The sequence below is a fragment of the Myotis nattereri genome, assembly GCF_964212035.1.
Source record: "Myotis nattereri genome assembly, chromosome: Y".
NCBI classification, from domain to species: domain Eukaryota; kingdom Metazoa; phylum Chordata; class Mammalia; order Chiroptera; family Vespertilionidae; genus Myotis; species Myotis nattereri.
Window position 1 is genome coordinate 28,101,186 of NC_138094.1, and position 21,964 is coordinate 28,123,149.

At 43.1% G+C, this 21,964-nt stretch overlaps 1 protein-coding gene across 1 annotated transcript; it reads right to left on the reverse strand.

The window, feature by feature from the left end:
- Window positions 1-12,955: 12,955 nt before the first annotated feature.
- Window positions 12,956-13,762, reverse strand: LOC308512398 (cyclin-Q-like; the record flags this gene model as incomplete). Its single annotated transcript, XM_081082162.1, has 1 exon — window positions 12,956-13,762. The coding sequence occupies one exon, from the start codon at window positions 13,760-13,762 to the stop codon at window positions 12,956-12,958; it is 807 nt and encodes a 268-aa protein (XP_080938288.1).
- Between the last annotated feature and the right edge of the window lie 8,202 nt (window positions 13,763-21,964).

Here is a 21,964-nt window from a genome sequence, read left to right on the forward strand (position 1 = left end):
TTTCTTCTTCCAGAGAAATTTCTAGGCCACAGTTATGGAGTTTCTTTTAAAAGCCTTTTTCTTTCTTTTAAATAGTGCTACAAACTTGGTTTCTTTTCGGAAATACCAATTGGAGAGAGATATGCTGGCCAATGCTGTAATGCATACAGATTAAATAAAACTATCTTTTTACTTATCGTGTCTTATTTTTTTTTTTTTTTAATATATTTTATTGATTTTTGACAGAGAGGAAGGGAGAGGGATAGAGAGTTAGAAACATCGATGAGAGAGAAACATCGATCAGCTGCCTCCTGCACGCCCCCTACTGGGGATGTGCCCGCAACCAAGGTACATGCCCTTGACCGGAATCGAACCCGGGACCCCTCAGTCCGCAGGCCGACGCTCTATCCACTGAGCCAAACCGGTGCTGGCCTTATCGTGTCTTATTAATGGTGAGATTTAATGCTTGAATGAGTTTTTTTGTGTTTTTTTTTTTTAAGATATTTTTATTGATTTTTAACAGAGAGGAAGGGAGAGCGATAGAGAGTTAGAAACATCAATGAGGGAGAAACATCAATCAGCTGCCTCCTGCACAGTCCCCACTGGGTATGTCCCCGCATCCAAGGTACATGCCCTTGACAGTCTTCTTTTTTTGCTCTGGTGAGACTTCTTCTCCAGATGTCCCACATTGGGCGCCAGAATGTTGCAACCTTTTGCTGCAATGATTCAGGATCTGGGAAAGGAGCTGCACACAAATGAATACATTAGACAACAAATATAAATTTAGAAGGCATTGGGGAGCCAGGCGGAGACCTTTTTCTCTTGGGGAGAGGCTCTCTGAAATGCAGCACCCATCAGCTTTCATTTACTTGGCTGTAGGTTTCTCACATATGCCCTTTAGCAAAGCAGACAGGCATATCAGTAGTAAAGTTTAATCATCAGGTTAGCAAGATTGCCTTCAGCCATTTTGCCAACAGCCGTGTAATATAATGCTGATTTTCAGCCCTGCTGAATATCAAAGTTCATGTCAAAGTTCATTAGCCCTCCATACATACACACACACACACACACACACACACACACACACACACATATACATACACACACACATATACACACACACATACTACTGTTGGTCTTTGCCTCAAGCACTTTACTCTGAGGTTTGACAGTGTGATCAATGCTTCTTTGTGTCTGGATGTCTTGTTCATCAGCTAATGTTGTTCATTATATTCCACAAATGAGTGAGATAATGTGATATTTATCGTCCTCTGACTGGCTTAATTTGCTTAGTGTAATGCTCTCCAAGTCCATCCATGCTGTTTCAAATTATAAGAGTTCATTCTTTGTTACAGCAGTAGAGTATTCCATTGTATAGATGTTCCACAGTTTACTCATCCGTGCATCTGCTAATGGGCATTTAGACAGTTTCCAAATCTTAGCTATTGTAAATTGGGCTGGTATGAACATACAGTTGCATATATCTTTCCTGATTGGCCTTTCTCATTTCTTGGGATATATACCTAGAAGAGAGAACACTGGGTCAAAGGGCAGCTCCATTTTTAATTTTTTAAGAAATCTCTGTATGGTTTTCCCCAGTGGTTGCAGCAGTCTGCATTCCCACCGGCAGTGCACAAGGGTTGCTTTTTCTCTGCATCCTAACCAGCACTTGTGGTTTGTTGATTTTTCTCTGACAGCTATTCTGACAGGTGTGGATGGTACCTCATTGTCATTTTGATTTGCATCTCTTGGACTGTTCGTGCCTTTGAGCATTTTTCGTATGTCTCTTGGCCTTTTATAGGTCTCCTTTTAAAAAGTGTTAATTTAGGTCCTTTGCCCATGTTTTGATTGGATTGTTTATCTTCCTATTGTTAATTTTTTGAGTTCCCTGAAAACTTTGGAGATTCAACACTTATCCGAGATACCATTGGCAAATATGTTCTCCCTATGCAGTGGGCTTTCTGGTTGTTTTCTTCAGGATTTTGTTTGCTGTGCAGGTTTTTATTTTAACGTAGTCCACTTGTTTATTTTCCCCTCTGTGTGCATTGCCTTTGGAGCTGTATCAATAAAGATACTGCGAAGAAATATCTGATATATTGCTACATAGGCAATCTTATAAGTTTTTTTTTTTTTTTATAGATTCTCATCTGATGTTTAAGTAGATCCATTCTGAGTTTATTTTTGTGAATGGTGTAAGGTGGAGGTCTAGTTTCATTATTTTGCATGTATCTTTCTAATTTTCCTAACATTTATTGAAGAGACTGTCTTGACTCCATTGTATGCTCTTACCTCCTTTGTAAATTAATAATAGAGCTTAATGACTTGGGTCCACTTCTGGGTTCTCTGTTCTGTTTCAGTGGAGTATATGTCTTTTCTAGTGCCAGTAGCAGGCAGTTTTGAGAATGGTGGCTTTATAATATAGCTTAATATCTGGTATTGTGAGCCCGCCAACTTTTTTCTTCTTCCTCAGGATTGCTCAGACTATTTTTACTCCATTTGAATTTTTTCGAGGATTTTTTTGTGTCTGTGCAATATTCTGTTGGTATATTAATGGAGATTACAATAAATCTATAGATTGCTTTGGGTAGTATGGACATGTTAATGAAGTTAAGACTACCAACCCATCAACATGGTATATGAATCCATTGGTTGATATCTTTATCTCCATTTCAATGTCCTGTAGTTTTCCAAGTACAGTTCTTTTACTTTCTTTATGAATCAATAAAAATGTACAGTTTTTAATTATAAACCTTGTTTTCTATCAAAATTACTTCTTGCATGAATTGTGGGACACTCTTCATTTAGGCGGCTCCTGTGAAAGGGCCATTTGACCCACAAAGGGGTCGCAACCCACAGGTTGAGAACCGCTATTCTAAAATGTCAATTAAATCTAATGGATCCAGTGTGTCCTTTAGAGGCTCTGCATCCTTGTTATTTTTTCATATGGAAGATCTATCCAGTGATGTCAGAGGGGTGATAAAAGTCCCTTACTGTGACTTTCCTTTTGTCACACTCTCTGTTAAAGTCTTCTAGAATTTTTGTTAGTTTTGATTTTTTGTTTGTTTGTTTGAGATATATATATTGAGGTGCTCCTATGTTGGCTGAATATATGATTACTAGGGTTATATCGTCTTGTTGGTTGGTCCCTTCAGTATCATGCAGTGACCTTTATGTCTCTTGTGATGGCCTTTATTTTAAAGTCTATTTTTTCTGGTATGCGTATTGTTACTTCGGCCTTTTTTTTCTTTTCCATTTGCATGGAAATTTTTCCCATTCCTTCACTCTCATCCTGTGTGTGTCTTTTGTTTTGAGATGGTTCTCCTGTAGACAGCATATACTTGCATCATGTTTCTGTATCCATTTTGCTCCACTACACCTTTAGATTGGAGCATTGACCTATTTACATTTAGGGTTATTATTCATAGGTATTTATTTCTTTCTTTCCATTTCGTTTCTGTGTGGCTAAGTTTCTTTCTCTGTTTCTCGTTCTCATTACAGCAATCTCTGTAGCATTTCTTGTAAAGCTGGCTTGGAGATGATGTACTCCTTCAGCCTTTTTCTGTCTAGGAAGCTCTGTATTTGACCGTCTATTTTGAATGAAAGAATTGCCAGATATAGTAATCTTGGTCTCAGATCCTTGCTTTCCATTAACTTGAGTACTTCATGCCATCTTCTTCTGGCCTGTAGACTTTCTGATGAGAGATCAGGAGTCAGCCTTCTGGGAACTCTTTCTTAGCTAACAGTTTTCTTTTATCTTACTGCCTTGAAGATTCTCTCTTTGTCTTTAATTTTTGGCATTTTAATTATGATGTGTCTGGTCACGGGTTTGTTAGGGTACTTCTTCTTTGGGGTTCTCTTTGGCTCTTGATCTTGTGTGGGATTTTCCTTTACCAGGTTAGGTAAGTGTTCTGCCATTGTTTCTTCAAAGACCTTCTCTATGCCTTTCTTCCCTCCTGCCTCTTTTGGCATACTGGCTATTCTAATACTGTTATGTAAGTGGCCCTCCTGTTTGTTTGTTTGTTTGTTTTAAATTTTAATTTTTCTGTCTTTTTTTTATTGGGTGATATTTTTAACTCTGTTCTAAATCAGTGATTGGATCCTCAGCTTTCCCTAATATCTGCCTATTTCTTCTAATGTGTTCTTTATTTGTATTATGTCATTTTATATCTTCTTTTCGTAGTCACTATATCTTCTTATATGCTGTTGAGCTCTTTTACCTTCATAACTCTGAAATCAGATTCAGATAAATGTCTTCTCTGTGCTTCATCTCTCTCTCAATCTGGAGAATTCTCCAGTTCTCTCATTTGAGGATTTTTCATTTATTTCCTCTTTCTGGCTTTCTGTGTGGTTTTGTGGTGACAAGTTAGGTAGACCTGTCTGCCTATCAGTCTCTAGTGCAGAATATTGTTACAGGATGTTTCTGACTAAGTAGGTCATGCAAAGACTCAAAGCCTCCAGAGACCTCCTATGTCTATAGACTGATAGGATTCCAACTTAACTTGCCTCCAAGGCAATGGTCCTCAGGTTATAGCAAGAGTTTGTTTCAACAGGGTGGGGCAGTTGCCTCTGTGTGTAGGTTAATTGTTATTTATAATCTCTTAAGTGTCCTCAGGGCAAGGTGTTTCCCAGTAGTGTGTGTTAATTGTCTCTCCTCCAGGAAAGGCAAATGTCTGCATGGGAAAGATTTTCTCTGCTGCATGAGGAAATGACTCCTCCCAGGAAACTTGAAGTGTCTGTCTTCTGTGCTGGAACCCTTGACTCCCCACTTCTGGCTTTTTCTTTCACAGCTCCAGTCCACTTCACCCTCCCTTTGCCAGGGCATAAGGTGTGTGGCCTCACAGGGAAATTTTTGCGCTGGCTCTTTAAGAGGATACCTGAATTTCTAGCTGTCTCTCCCTGGCAGACAGTGCCCTGCTGCTATTCACATCCACAGGTTATATGGGTACCCTCCTCAGTTCTGGTGCTCTCTGCTAGGAGGCCCAGCTTGGGGATTAGACCCAGAGTTCTCAGTGGCAGTCCTCCACAGCTGAGATATCTCTCTGAGACTTCAGTTGCTTTCTGTGGGTGTCATGCTCGCCCCTTCAAGCCTCCTCTCCTCCTACCAGTGTCTAAGTGGCCTCCACCTTCGGTCCTCGGTGTCAGGGTTCTCTCCTGTGAGTTTTCCATTTATTATTCAGGAAGTTGTTCTGTATTTTAGTTGGAATATCAGTTTGTTCCTGGGAGCATGTCCCTGTAGCATCCACTTATTCCGCCACCATTCTTTTAAATATATTTTTATTTATCTCAGAGAGAAACATAGAGCAAGTGAGAGTTAGAAACATCAGTCATGAGAGCGATTCTTTGATCAGCTCCCTCCTGCAAGCCCCAGACTGGAGATTGAGCCCACACTCAGGCAAGTGCCCTTGACCTGAATCGAAACTGGGGCCCTTCAGTATGAAGGTCGGTGATCTGTCCACTGTTCCAAACTGGCTAGGGTTCTGCCACCTTTTTCAATCTTCTTCAGAATCCCTCTGCATTGTAAAGTCCCTGCTACCATTCTTGTCCAATACGCTCCTTTTCATGTGGTTTCAGGATGGAGTTGTGCATGAAGGCCCTAATGTCCTGTGAGTGCACATTCTGATCAATAGCACCATCAGGAAATGTGCACTGAGGCATGCTCAGTAGGCATATAGTAACAGAAACCTGCCATGTCTCTTACTGTTTCTGTTTCTGTTTGGATCATGATGGAGCTCAACTAAGGCTCTTGTTTCAAGTAGGGGTAGGCAGGATATACTCTTCATTTCAACCCATATTCTTCTGAGAAACTTTGGTAGTCGTGCCCTACTCTAATATGTATTAGGCCATTCAATTATAAGGCCAGATCTTTTTGTAAGGACAAGGCATTTATTTTTATTGAGTGAAAATTCTAATTAACACATTAATATATAAAGATATAATTTGTACTTCCAACAATCATATACGTATTGAAGAAATATGGAGACCAAATAACTACATCTTAATCAATAGGATACAAGTACAGTAGTTCCTCGCCTTACATTGTTGACGCGTTCCTGCAGTGGGATGTAATGCAATATTCGCGTAAGTCAGAACCCACCTACATAAGCACATATGTCACTCACATGGAGCACACATACACAGCAGTAATGGTGTGCAACAGTTAAAAAAAAATTAGAAGAAAGATAACAATTGCTGACCTTTCTTGTGGTAAATGAATAATAAGAAAATATAAAGCACATATGTACATACGTAGAAATATCAAACTTTTTTTTTTAATAAATAAATGGGGAATGGCAACGTAACCACAAAACTTATGTACTTCGAGACCAACGTAACCCAAGGAATGTCTGAATTATCACAGCAGGCTGAAAAGTGTTCAGTGTGGATTCAGATGGTCTGTTTTTAATGAAAAGAAGGGTGGAAAGGGACACTTGAAAGAGTCAGGCATTGAAAGTTGCTACATCAGATCGTGCACATAGTTGTGAAGAAATAAGGTAAAAGTGACTTATTCATATTAGTAAAGAGATGTTTTCAAGTCTAACATAGAGACCCTCACTATAAATTATGTTGTAAAATTGAAAGTATTGATAGCATCAGTGTAGTTAAGAAGAATATGCCTCTGCACTTGAATATAGACAAGCAGCCTTCCCATTTCAATTTTGGATGAGCTAGTGAGCAAAGAAAATTAGTGAAAGGCTCCCTTTGGGGCATTATTGGAAAGAATTAGCACTGAAGCATAGTACTGTTTGTGGGACATGTAATATTGCTCATATTTTGAGGGAGATTAGTGCCCTTCATATAAGCCATTAAATAATACCGCTAAAGAGCAGTAAAATCTGAATGGCCATCATTACCAAAATTCAGGTTATACCTTTAAATTATTCAGCATTAGAAGAGAACCATGCTAAATCGGTGATAAATAATAAAATGACTAGAAGCCCGGTGAACGAAATTCAAGCACCGGTGGCATCCCACAGCCTGGTCTGCACCCTCACGCAATCTGGGACCCCTTGGGAGATGTGGGACTGCCAGGTTAGGTCTGACACCTCCTGAGGGATGTAGCAATGCATGAAACGGCAGGCAGCAGGGCAGGAGCCCAAGGTGGAGCCAGGTGCTCTGTTCCCGCTCATCCAAGCCCCACTCCACCTGCCACCACTGCTTCGTAGCCTTGTCAAATAGGCACATAGGCAGCACAGGCTCTTGCTGTCACAGCTGCACTTTCCAGCCATTAGCCCGCCTTCTGGCTGAGTGATGCTCTCGCTGTGGGAGAGCCTTGACCACCTGGGGGAAGCTCCTGTGTTGAGCGTCTGCGTCCTGGTGGTCGGTGTGCATTGTACCAACCACTCATAATGTCGCTTATGCTTTTATATATATAGATATGTGTGACCAATTTGGCATGTCCTGGCCCAATAGAATATTAGTAGTCACGGATGATATCTTGCCAGAATTAGAATACCAGTGGCCAGGTGCATGGATTTGTGCCCATTGAAAGGAGATTAATTAGAAGAAATATTTTAGTACTGCTATTTGCCCTTTCTCTATAATAGCAGTGTCAACCAAATTCAGGTTGACAAGGATGATTTGAAACACATGCATGCAATTGGCGCCAGCAAGAGCTTCAAACGTATGGCACATGCATGAGTCACCTTAGCCATATAAATGTGTGTGTGTGTGTGTGTGTGTGTGTGTGTGTGTGTGTGTGTCTTTAGATAGATAGAGAATAAACTTGCTTAATTAGACCTGCTTTCTGATTTAGCTCAACTTTTTCCAACCCATTGAATCCCCTTAACTTCTCTTCCAGGTAATTGTCAGCAACTCAGCAGTAAATGTCAACACAAAGCACATTATTATTGTAGTTCATGCGGGGAGAACAACGGGTAAAATATTTCACTGCAGCAGTGTTTGACTTCATTCAGCACAGTGAGAAAACCTGAAGTCATTTTCAAGTTCCACCATTTCTTCCTTCTTTTCAGTCAGGTCAAGATTCTAAGCTTTCAAAATCTCCGTTTTCTGGCTAATGAAGTGATAATAGGATACCTCGGAGTTACCCTCTACCTACACCAGAGCTTTGAGTGAGGGGCGGGGTTGCGCAGGGTGACACCCACTGCCCCGTCCGTGATTGGAGGAGGCTTTTGAGGAGCCCACCCAGAAACAGCAGGCTGGGCCTGGCCAGGTGCCTTCTGTACCACATGTTCACATGACCAGCGCCTGTGCATGAGCCCAGTGTGCACCCAGTCAGCACACCAGGCCTGGTTGCATGCACCAGTGAGCAAGCACCTTGCCTGGACTCAGCAGGCTCTGCACCACCTGCTCCTTCACAGCACCAGTCTCAGAGCCAGGGGGCATCCAGAGTCAGGCTGTGTTGGGAGACTGAGGGGCTCCTGGGGGCAGCGTGCTTCCTCTCAGTTCCACTAGGGGGCCTTCAGCTGCAGGGCGCCTGAGGATTCACAGGGCTCCCAGGGCCATTACACTAGGAAGGACAGGGCAAGCAGGATGATCCAGGAGGCTTTTAGCTTCACCTCGGTGCAGGGAAGTGGTGATACCCAGGACACAAGGGCACAGGAAGTTCAGAGGGCAGCTTTGGGGCTGGAGTGGGAGGACTTCATGCAGGTGGGGGAGGCTGAGACCCTGGAGCTGAGGTTGGACACAGGCCAGGATGTTGGGCTTGATCTTGAGTGCGGGAGAGGGGAGGACTGGGTGGCTGCAGAGCAGTGTGTGCAGGGAGAGGAGAGTGAGGTGCAGCAGGGAACCCAGAGTGAGGAGCAAGGGGAAGACAAGGAGGGCCTGGGGGAGGAGTTCCAGGCACAGGCTCAGTTTATCCTGTGGACAGAGGGCCTTCTGCAGTTGGTGCCATGGCAGGCCAAGTGGGCAGGTGAGGAGGTTTTCCCAGATCTGCAGGGGGAGGCAGGAGGAGGTGGTCAGTGAAGAGCTGAGGCTGGAGGCACAGGCTCCAGGTGACCCGCAAGGAAGTGACCACCAGGAGGAGGGGTGTATGGAGGAGCAATTAATTGCAGGGGAGCAGTTTGTCCTGCAGGGGGAGGGGAAGTGCACCATGGAGGCAGTGGAACAGGTGGGAGAGGTGGAGCCTCAGTCCAAGGCCAAAGCAAAGCCAGAAGAAGAGGAGCCAGTGCAGCAGGAGCAGTCCCAGTCAGGGCCCAGGGCCAAGTTAACCTGGTCCCCTCTGGAGGTGCTCCAGGCCCTTCAATTGGAGATGGAGCCCATGAACGAGCAAGCCAGCAGGGCCTTCTCTCGGCTCAGGTGCAGGACTCAGCAGATGCTCAAGCCCTATTTCAAACGGAGAAGCCTCAATATCCGGCGCATCCCTGGGTTCTGGCTCACAGCTGTATCCTTGAGGGTAGAGGAGCAGGATCACAAGGAGCATGGGACAGTGCAGGAGAACGGTGTAAGCGGGGATGGTTCCCCTAGAAAAGAACATTGAGGACAAGCTAGGGGCAGTGCGCCCTGGTCTGGCCCAGGATCCTGGAGACACCCTCTGTCTTGTACAGGCACCATAGAAGCATTACCAGGGGGTTCAGGGGCAGAGCTCCAAGGCAGAGGCACGCATACACCAGGGCCTGATGCCCACAGACAGGGCTGTGTTGCACGGGCTGTTCTGGGACTAACTAACGCTGCCTTACAGGCCGTCTCTATGTCCAGTTCCTCAGTCAGAAGCAGGAATGTGTGATGTGTAGCCTGTCAAGCCCTCAGCACAAAACAATCTGGTGGGCATCAGGGTCTGTCAGGAAACAGAGTGGTGCTGTGCCCCTTTCTGCCCTTGATGGAGAAGGAGTGGCCTTAAGGGAAGGAGAGGCCAGGCCAGGCTGCTCTTTCTAGCTGGTCCATGCCCAGCTCCCAGGTTGCAGGCTCCTTGACCCAAAGCAGTTTGTCAACCACCCAGAGTTGTCGGCCCTGATCAGCATCCAAGATGAAAATATGCTCGGCCATGTGATTGATTTGAAGGTAAGTGCACCTGGTCCAAGGAGTAGTGGAGGGCAGGTGGGGAAATGGCCTGTCCCTGAAAACAGCTACAGGCGGCAGCACTGGGCTGCGATTTCACTCCCTGTATCCACTTTCCATCTGCAGGTGAGGGAAGTCAGGCATCCCTGGGGTTGCTGCACCATTAGCCTGTACTTCCGCAGCAACCCCTACTTCCGCAACCATGTGATTGTGAAGGAGTATCTCATCACCCTCACAGGTAAGAGGAGGCTCCCTGCATGGGCTGCAGCTGGTGGTGGGCAGGGATGGAAGGCGATGTACCCAGCTTCACATACCCCTCTCCTGCAGGATACAGGTTGTCCCGTGCCACTCCCATTCAGTGGTACCAGCATTGTGAATGAGAAGTCTACAGCCACAGGCTCCAGGAAAGCAGCGCCAGCTTCTTCTACTGGTTCTCTGACCACAGTGTGACAGCATCTGGCAGGATTGCTGAGGTGGGATGTCGCTGGCCATGCCAGCATACAGCTTCCTGTGTCCGCCTGCTGCTTGGGATTCTATCTGGGTCCCTGTGTTCTCCTAACCCAGGTCTGTTTGCCCTACCAGATCATCAGCAAGGACCTGTGGCTCAATCCCCTGAAGTACTATGAGAGGATGATGGCCCCTAGTGAGCGGACAGGACAGGTGAGGAGGGGCTGCCTGGGCTCTCCCCTGGTGTGCTGCCAGGTTCCTGGGCCAATATTTTTCTCTCACAGGGACACCTGGATGCTGGGAGGGAAACAGCCTGTAACAGCAGGGCCGCAGGGTGTGTGGCTGAGACAGGAACTACCAGTACAACAAGGGCAGTGCAATTCCAGCTCAGGCAGGGGGGCTTAGGCAGGAGGAGGGAGTGTGCATGTCCACTGTGACTCAGAGTCAAAGCAGATTCCTTGAGCCACTCCTCTGAACCCTCCCTCTAGGCCACCCACAGCACATTCAGGCCTTTCCACCTGCCCCTCAACAGGGGCTGCCATGACATGTTCTTCCTATACTCCTTTCCACAGGTGTCTGTGAATCTTCCTCATGCTGAGGTCTAGGCTGCTGTGCTGCCACGCCACATTGCCCTGTTGCTGCTCACCACCATCTCCCATTTCCCCAAGGTCTCCTCTTCCTCCTGGGGCCAGTGGGATTGGCCTGCTCCTTATCAGTATCTTAGGGGGCAAAGTGTGGGCCACAGAGCTGGAGGAATCCTTGTTTTGCAGCCTTGTCAGAGGTTCTTCAATCCGTTTATCTATTTAGGTTTTCCAAGGAGAATACCTCATTTGTTTACCCTCCCTAACTGGAAAACAGGGCAGCATGCCATGACGAAATAACACAGTGCTTCATTTTGTATGCAGTTCACTTCAAAGACTTTATGCACATATGGTCATAGACACCCTGGGAAATTTAGGGCCATGAATATAACTCACCATCCAAACAGACTGCTTTTCTGTGTTTGTTGTAAAATCAGACAAGAAATCCCATGTTGCAGAACACTTTCTTCTGAAAATTTTTTGTAATGTTAGTGTTTAAGGTTTTACAAAAAGTATTATATATGTCTCTTTCTTTTTCTCTACTGACCTTCCCTCCGGCTTCCTCTATCTCTAGTCTCTTGTTCTTGTCACCCACTCCCAGTGTCTTCCCTCTGTTGGTCTGTTGGTTGTGCTTATATTCTGAATATGTTAACAATACAATATGTAAAATTTAAACATTTAAGTATATTGTAATTTAAATCAGCACTTAGGAAGCAACCTTGTACAATTCAAACCTTGCCTCCAATCCTGAAACTTCATAATGGTACCTACAATTCTTGATGCTTTCCCCAAACCTACCATTTGCTTTTTGTCATTCTTAAATAACAGAAGCCAAATTCCTTACAATAAAATATTGTCTGTACCTTATCATTTTTATTTTCAGTGTCTAATTCTTCTGTCACTGGGGCTTCCCCTCTGACTCCCCGAGTGCCCAATCAGGTGAGCTACTGTACTGCATGATTCACTCTCTCTTGCATACATGGTGTATCCTGTGATCGCCACCAGCACCACACTCAGGACCTCTTACAGGGGTGTCCCATCGGCTGTTGCAGTAATTGCCGTGCCCCCATCATACCCATCTCCTGTGTGGCTGTAATAATCATCACAGGAACTGGGCCACCATAAGTCAGAGGGGGCCTTCGTGGTGGTGGTGCCCAGTTTTTTATTGGAATGTTGATCTTCCTTTTGTTTAGAGGATGAGTTCAGTATGAATTTTGCAGAATAGGTCCTTATCTGATATAACATTGGCAAATATCTTCTCCCAGGCAGTGGACTTCCTTGTTTTGTTGTTGTTGTTGTTGTTGTTGTTGTATTTGTTGGCCGCTTCTTCTCTGCAGAAGTGTTTTAATTTGATGTCGTCCCATTTGTTTCTTTTCTCCTCAGTTTCCATTGCCCTAGGAGCTGTATCAGTAAAGGTATTGCTGAGACAGATGCCTGATATTTTGCTTCTTCTAAGATTTTCATGGTTACCCACTTACTTTTAAGTCCTTTATTCATTCCCAATTTATACTTGTGTATGGTGTCAGTTGGTGGTCTAGACTAATTTTTTTTTTGCATGTATCTGTGCTAAAAGTCCAACACCAATAATTATTATGTTTTTATTTTGGCTTTGTAATATCTTCAATGAAACAAAATAAAATTTCCTCTATGTTAATTGAGTCATACTTTCTCTAAATCTGGCCTTTAAAAAAATCCCCTGGGGCACAGTCCCATCCGTTCTTTGATTTTCCTTCCACTGATCCCAAACCTCGGCTGTAGTCTGCGTCCTTTCAAAGGACAAAAGCAGACCCGGAGGCCTCAGAGCTGCCCGCGGCACCCTCCTGCCCGCGGCACCCTCCTGCCCGCGGGAGGTGCAGCGCCCATTCCCATCTGGACCTTGGCTGCCAGGGAGAGTCAAAGCCTGAGAATCAAAGTGGCTGCATGTCATCGCCTTCACCAGCCTTTCTCCAGCAGCACAAAACCAGTCCTCCCTGCCAGTGCTCTGGGGACCGGCCCTAAGGGCGATATGGTGGCGCTGTCCCCTGGCAGCCGAGTGTCCCAGGCTTGTCTTTGGGGATCTCTGTGTCCATGGTATAAATGCGAGTGAGATCAGACACAATGTTATCAATGATTGGCTTGGTAAGGTCGCCACTAAACACCTGCCACCATGGCTTCTCGGCCATGGCCTCAGCGGGCACCTGGACCCCATAGACCTGCAGGGCCAGGTGGAGCACCGCCACCGCTATGTGCTGAGCCTGGAACCGGAAGCACAGCCCCCCGCGGTAGCTGTCCCGCAGCAGGGCCCAGGCAGTGACGGAGATGGGGGTCCGTTGCCAGCTGTAAGGATTCAGCCAGTTCTTGAGAGAAATCAGGTAGTGGAGCAGGTACCTGTGTGGGTGCTGAAAGGAGACTTGGAAGCGCAGTACCCGCAGCACAAGGAGCTCGCACTGCACAATGCTGTCCTGGATCACCCCGACTACGGAGTCCATCTCCAAGGGCTCGCTGCCTGGGTGGAAGTACCTGTTGGACACGTTGATGATGTCACGGGTTCGCAGGGGCTGTTCTTCCACTTTGCCAGCCAAGTAAAGGGCAGACATGGCGACCAAGTAGGGGTCATAGGCGTCCAGGTTGATCTCGCAGAAGAACTTATGGTAAATGGCACAGGCGGTGGCGAGGGGAATGGACTGCATCCCTAGCTTGACACCTGCCTCCATGATGAACCTTGTCACGCGGAAGTGCACCCTCGCCTGGGGTTCGGGCCACCCCTTGGCGCCTGGCGCCGCGTCCTCCTCTCTGCAGCTGTCCAGGCTAAGGTCCTCCATGGGGCCCTGCTGGGAGGCCCCAGACCCCGCGGGAAGGGCAAGAGTCTCCAGTGCAGTGCCTGTGCCAGCAGAGTCCTAGCCCAGTGCGCAGCCGCCCCGCCGCGCCCCGCCCCTCCGCGCCCCGCCCCGCCCCGCGCCGCCCCACCTACCCAGCCCTGCCTAGGCCTGACTGCCATCCAGGTTCCAACACCAATTATTGAAGAGACTGTATGACTCCATTATATGCTTTTTCCTCCCTTTGTCAAATATTAATTGAGCATAATGGTTACGGTCGACTTCTATGTTCTCTGTTCTGTCCCATTGGTCTTTTTGTCTGTTTTAGTTCCAGTAAGACGCAGTTCTGAGAATGGTGGCTTGTAGTATAGCTTGATATCTGGTATTGTGATCCCTCCAAATTTGTTCTTCTTTGTCCAGATTGCTGTAACTATTTGGGGTCTTTTCTTAAATTCATAGGAGTTTTTGGAAACTTTCTTCTAGGTCTGTGAGATACGCCATTGACATTTTAATGGTTAATACATTAAAACTGTACATTGCTTTGGGTACTATGAACATTTTAATGATGTTGATTGTACCAAACCATGAATATGGTATGTTCTTCTATTTGCTTTAGTCTTCCTCTATCACTTTTTTTCAATTTCCTGTAGTTTTCCAAGAACAGGTTTTTACCTCCTTAGTTAAGTTTATTCCTAGGTTTCTTAAATTTTTGTTGCACTGCTAAATGGCATTTTTGTTTGTTTGTTTCTATTTCTGAGTTCATTATCCATGTATCAAAAAGCCATAGAATTCTGGGTGTTAATTTTGTACCCTGCTACATTGCCAAATTCATTTATTAAATCTCCTAGTTTTTTTTGGTGGAGTCTTTAGGTATTTCTATGTACAATACCATGCCATCTGCGAATTATGACAGTTTTACTTCCTCTTTTCCACTTAGCATGCCTTGTTTGACTTCTTCATGTCTGACTGCATTGCCTAGCACTACCAGTACTCTGTCGAACAGAAGTGGTGAGAGTGGGCATCCCTGTCTTGTTCCTCTTCTTAGAGTAATTGTTTTTGCCCATTGAGTATGATGTTGTCTGTAGTTTTGTCACATAAGGCTTTTTTAATGATGAGGTATGATCCCTCTATGCCCAGTTTGCTTAGAGTTTTTATCAAAATTGGGTGTTGGATTTTGTCAAATGCTTTTCCTGCACCAATGGATATTAATCTCTCTCAATTTGTTTATGTGATGCATCACACTTATTGATTTCTGGATGTTGACTCTTCCTACTTCCCCAGAATATATCCGCTTTGGCATGGTGTATGCTCATTTCAATGTAATGTTGCATCGCATTTGTTAGAGTTCTGTTGAGGATTGTAACATCTATGGTCATCAGAGATATATTGGCCTGCATTTTTCTTTCTTTGTGTTTTCTCTATCTGGCTTTGGGATTAGAGTAATGCTGGCTTCATAGGAAGTGTTGGGAAATGGTACTTCCTTTGAATTTTATGGAATAGTCTGAGGAAGAAGGTTTTAGTTTTTCTTTGAACACTTGGTAAAAGTCCCTGTGAAGCCGTCTCGCCCAGGCTTTTGTTTGCTGCAAGTTATTTTTGTGACTGCTTGAATTTCCTGAGTAGTTATTGGTGTGGTCCTATGTTTTATTCTTCCTAACTGAGTTTAGGAAGATTGTATTTTTCTAGGAATATGTCCATTTCTTCAGGGTTGATCAGTTTGTTGGAGTAGAGTTGTCCATAGTATTTATTTACAATCCTTTTTATATCTGTGGGGTCTTTTGCTATTTTGCCTCTTTCGTTTCTGATTTTGTTTACTGGGGTCCTGTTGGTGAGCCTAGCTAGAGCTTAGTCAATCTGGTTTATCCTTTCAAAGAAATAGCTCATGTCTTTATTAATCTTTTGTGCGGTTTTTGGTCTCTATGTCATTTATTTCTGCTGTGATCTTCATTATTTCCTTCCTGCTGCTCAGTTTGGGCTTTGCTTGTTGCTCTGTCTAACTTTTTAAGTTGTGCGGGTTAGATAATTTGTTAACTGTTTTTCTTGTTCTTTGAGTTAGGCCTGTAATGCTATGAAGTTCCCTCTAAGGACTCTTTCAGTGTGTCCCATAGATTTTGGACTTTTATTTTTAATTTTCATTTACTTCCAGGATGATTTTAATTTCTTCTTTAACCTCTTCGGTAACCCAGTTATCTATCTTTGTACATAAAAGCCCTGTGACCGGAATGGCAGAATGACCAGAATAGCTGGTGGCTATGACTTGCATTGCGGCAGCCAACCAGCCTTATCTGGGCCCCAATCGGCCATATCCCTGACCAGCCTTGCTTCCCATCTGCCCCCAATCCCCCATTCGGGGCAGGACTGATAAGAAAACCACTCACAGCCTTTCCCCTGGTCAGCCCCACCCCCTATATGCGCTAACGCCCAGATTGGAGGCATGGCCTTCTGGTTAACCGCCAATGGCCACTAACCGCTGCAGGCCTGGCCCCATGTGCCCCCATCTGCGGAGGCCAACCAGACTGCTTCCATACAGGAATTCATACCCTGGGCCTCCATTTATTTAATAAAAGACTATTTATCCTCCAAGTATTTGAATTTTGTTATATCTTATTGTAGTTTATTAGCAATATAAGAGGCCCAGTGAATGAACTTTGTACACTTGGCAGAATCCCTCACCCTCTGGCAGCCTGGGAGACCTCAGGGGATGTCCGAATGATGGCTTAGGCTTAATCCCAGTTGCCAAACATGCTTAGCGCCTCTGTGGAGGTGGGAGAGATTCCTGCCACTGCTGCTCCCCTTGCCAGTCGTCAGCACAGGATCCAGCTGAATGGCGCTGCCCTGTGGGAGCTCACTGATCCCCAAGGGCAGCTCTTGCATTGAGAGTCTACTCCCTGGGTGTCAGAGCACATCATAGCAATCGGTCTTATCTCTTTTTTATGACCTTTACTTTGAGATTTCTTTTTTCTCTCTTTTCTAAATTGTTTTATTGCTTAAAGTATTACAAAGGGTATTACATATGTCTCCTCTTTCTTCCCCGCCCTGACTATCCCCTGGCCTCCCCTAACTCCCAGTGTCTTATGTCCATTGGTTATGCTTATATGCATGCATACAAGTCTTTCGGGTGATCTCTTACTCTCCCCGCCTGCCCCACAACCCTCCCCGGCCTTCCCACTGTAGTTTGACAGTCTGTTTGAAGCTGCTCTGCCTCTGTATCTATTTTTGTTCATAAGTTTATAATGGTCTTTATTATCCATAAATGAATGAGATCATGTGGTATTTTTCCTTCATTGACTGGCTTATGTCACTTAGCATAATGCTCTCCAGTTCCATCCATGCTGCTGCAAATGGCAAGAATTCCTTCTTTTTTACAACAGCATAGTATTCCATCATGTAGATATACCACCGTTTTCTAATCCATTCATCTGCTGATGGGCACTTAGACTGTTTCCAGGTCTTAGCTATGGTGAATTGTGCTGCTATGAACATAGGGGTGCTTATACCCTTTCTGGGCTCAGAGGTGTGGCAAACTTTCCTGCCCAGATCCCTGGTTTTTACCTTACCAGAGGAACTCTGCCCTTCCTGGCTGTAAACTGTCTGACCACCTGAGTGTACTTTGCCAATTCCGGGTGGGTGTTATTAGTTTCAGCTGCTCACTCCATTTGCTCCGGGACGTGCCCTGGGACGTGTATGCCTATTCCATCGCCATCTTGGATTCTTGAGATTTATTTCTTCAAATATAATTATTGATCCCCTAGTTTTTTTCCCCTTCTTTGCCTGAAAAGTATTTCTCTCCTTCCACTTTCAGTCCATGTGAGTCCTTATTCTGAGGTGGGTCTCTCATAGACAGCATATATATGGGTCTTGTTTTATTATAATTTTGGCCATTATATATCTTTTGAATGGAGTGTTTAGTCCATTTAGGTTTAAGGTTATTTTGATAGGTACTGATATGTTGCCACTTTTTTCTTTATGCCTGTGTTTCTTCTGTCTCTTCTATTCCTTCTTTTTACAACAGTCCCTTCAGCATTTCTTGCATTGATGGTTTAGTAGTGAAACACTCCCTTAGATTTTTTTTTTCTGTAAAGACACTGAATTCCCCCTATAGTCTTGAATGATTGCCTTGCTGGATAAGTATTCCTGGATTTGGTCCCTTGTTTTGCATCACTTTGTATATTTCCTTTCATTCCCTTCTGGCCTGATGTGTTTCTGTTAAAAATCATTTGATAATCTAACAGGAGAACCTTTGTAGGTGCCTCTCTGTCTCTCTCTTGCAGCCTTTAAGGTTCTGTTTGTGTCATTATTGTTTGCCATTATAATTACAATGTGTCTTGGTATAGGTCTTATTGGTTTCATCTTTTTTGGGACTGTCTGTGCTTGTGTGACTTTTTCTTCCCAAGATCAGGAAGGTTTTGTGATTATTTCTTCTAATAGGTTTCCTAATCCTTGTTCCTCATCTTGTCCTTCTGACACCCTTATTATACACATGTTATTTGTTTCATGTTATCCCCAATCTCCCTTAGGATATCCACCTGCTTTCTATTTTTTCTCTCAAGTTGCTGTTCAGATTGTGTTGTTCAGGGTGTGTTACTCTGCCCTGTCTCCTAAATCGCTGATTCAATTCTTTGCTACTTCTAGTCTACTATTGAAACCTTCCATCGTATTTTTTATTGTAGCTATTATCAATTTTTTTCATTTGTCCTTGATTCTTATGTAAGTTGTGGATTTCCCATGCATCTGGTGTATGAACTTTATGACCCTTATTCTGAATTCCTTTTCGAACACATTGTATGTCTCCATTTAATTGAGTTCCTCTTCTGGCAATTCCTCCTTTTCTGTCCTTTGGGTGTTGTTTGTTTGTCTCCCCATTTTAGCTATCATGTCAGAACCCAGGTGCCAGGGTGTGATGGGCCAATGGCCACAGAGTGGATCCGCAATTCAATTGTACACTCCAAGACTCACAGGAGGCAATGGCAGTGGTGGGGGGCTGGGGTCCCGGTGTCCGTGGGTCTGCTGCTGCCGTAAAAAGGTCTTTGGCCAGAGTGGCTCTCAGGTGATGTGTGAGGCCCATCTGGGTAGAGGTGAGGCTGGGTTCCTAGTCATAGCAGCTCTCCCCTTCAAGATGGTTTGTTTTCTTAGAACCATATTTAACATCAAACAGTGTAGTAACATAAAAATACTAAAGATTGTGCAAAGAGCCGATTAAAAATAGAATGGAGAAACAAATCAGAACTATGTATACAGAGTTGCATTCATGCTGGACATTGTTTTCTGTCATTTTAACTGAAGAAATAGTAAAAGTAAGAAACCTGAGAAGCGGTAGAGGAGGAATAAAGTACCTAATCATTTTGAATGAATGATTGTTTGTTTTAAAAAATAAATAATTTATGTAAGCCGGGTGCACTGGAAAACATGAAATGGATGTGTCAAAACATAAATGAAGTAACAGACACATTCTAAAAAGTAATCCACATTGCCACATTGCTCAATGGTTGAGGATAGAATTGTGAACCAAGATGTCTCATCATCTATACCGGGTCAGGACACATGCCCAGGGTGCTGGCTGGTTTGCCAGTAGGAGCCATTTAAGGAAGCCGCTGATCAAAATATTTCTCTTTCATCTATGTTTCCATCTCTCTATCCCTCTCTCCAGATAACCAAGAATAAGCCTACTAAAAAACAAGAATGGAATTTATGTGCTTTCCCCTGGAATGTGAGACATTTTCGTCCTTATTACTAGGGGTCTTTGGAGGACTTTTATTAACCAACATACATTTTAGTCCTTATTACTAGGGGTCTTTGGAGGAATTTTATTTAACCAACATATATGGTTCTGTGTTGAATACTTCAATGGAATATTGTTAATAATGAAGTGTTTCATAAACTTACCATGAAAAAGACTCTGTCATTTTTGAAGGAAACACTTGGTTTGGGAGAAGAATTTGAGGTAGATCTTGATTTTAGTTGCAATAATAAGTAGGTTTCAATCAGTTGCTCATTTGTTCAGGTTAAATGTTATGTAGTATTGATATTATGTGTACTCATTTTGGTCTGTGGGTGGAAAAACAACTAAAGTAGACTACACCAAGAAACCATCTTTTCAAAGTGGGGGGGGGGGCAAGGGGCACCACTTCCATCAAGAAATAGAGGTGATGTGAGAAGTCTGAGAAGTGGAAGAGGAGGAAGTAAGAGAAGCAAAAGGACCCTCAGGTGTAAAACACTTAGGTAATGTTTCAAAATCTAGGGATGGTAGGAGATCTGACTTAGGTAAACACATAATACAATATGCAAATGAGGTATCATAGACTTGTGTACCTGAAGCCTATGTGATCATATTAACTTCCATAAATTCAATAAAGAGTGCCTATGTGATCATATTAACTTCCATAAATTCAATAACTTTAAATTCATAAAGTTACTGTCAGTAACTCAAATGTTTTTAAAAAATTTAAAAAAGATATTAGCATGAAACCATTATTTATGTGAAAACAGTAACATTGAATGAAGAGATACACCTCAATTTCATTCATATCATTCAAAGCAAAAGAAATGATACCGTTCATTAGATTGAGAATGTATACTGATAATCAAGATGATGTGTAATTGCTAAAGAGGTATAGCACTTCTAATAATGAATGCAATATGTAATGTGTGAAACACTCCTAATGACCTTACAGGGATAGGATTTAAACCTCAAGCTAAATTCAGTCTATTTTAGCATTACTGTTTGCCTCTAGTCACTTCAACTGTTCTCTGAAGAACTCAGTTCTATTGATCTTATGTTAGAACGTTACACTTTGGGAACAGGAAGTCATGTAGGTTTAAAGTGAAGATTCATACTTATTGAACTACTAAGAATTTGTTCTGAAAGTACCCTTCTTTCGTCTCAAAAAAGGACATCAGTTCACCTTGGAAAATTCCCACTGAAATAAAAGTTGGTCTAACTATATAAACGTCAAGGACACACACTTCATTATTTAGAATTGGATTTGAAATACTAGTTTTGAGTATAGGAATGTGCAACCCTGTACTGTGTAAAATAATAATCTCTATTATTAATTTGATAAGATGATCTTGTACTTACGTTTGATGTAGAAAACTTTCCATTTGGAAACTACATAAGAGAAATGTCTATGGTATTAAATAGATTCACAAAGGGGTCTCTGACTCAGGAAAAGGCTAAAAACCAATGATTCACAAAGTTTATTGGTCTTTCTTTCCTTCTTTCTTGTATATGAGGAATATGAAACATGAATAAAAATGTTGACGAGCTATTTTCAGGGAGCTGTCTTTTAATTAATTTATCTATTTACTTATTTGACTGACTATGAAAGGAAAGTATATTCATTTCAATATATCTGTAGCAGGAAAAGTTGATTTCATATTAACCAGTTTTCCTAATTTCAAAGAATTAGTGTCCATTTGTGATAATTAGGTGTGTGACATTTCACGGGAAATTTCCTAAAGTGTTATTGCAGGGCTTGTGCAAGATAAAGGTGAATGTTCCTGTTTTTACCATCTGGGTGATACTGAGAAGAGTTTGCCAGTTCATATTTGGCCACATATGAGGATGCTCATAGTTCTTCTTTCCCATGACGAATTACAGAATTGGAAGATAAGCCTCTTTGCTATTTGAAAATGAAAACAGTGATTGTTAATTATGTATTATTCAACATGTTTTCTTTAAATACTATTAGAATAGAGTGTAGTATTCTGATCAAAGAGTTATTTTATAAATGAACTGTAGGAATTATATAACATTCGTGAAATAACACTTTTTTGTAATGCATTATGTGTTGACTTTTTATATTTTAATTTTTAACTATGAGATTACATGTTTTCAAAGCTTTTATTGAGATGAAATTAGTTTGAAGACTAGTTGAGACTGTTTTCTTGTATCTTTTAAATAACTTCTTTCACTTAGTATATCTGGATTCTCTGCATTCAAATTCCGGTGTGTGTGTGTGTGTGTGTGTGTGTGTGTGTGTGTGTGTTTAGTTTTGTTTTATTGGCACGTATATATAATTCTGCTTCAGTTCTTTCTCAGTTATCCAAACTGATTTTCAATAACTCTGAGCACTGTACTGAAGACATGTGAAGATAGAATTTTATCATTTTGTGCTAACCAGCATGCTTATGACCATGATCCTGTTTAGTAAATATTTATACACAATAACCAGACTTGACCATTTAACAAATGTTGACCCTACTCAAGTA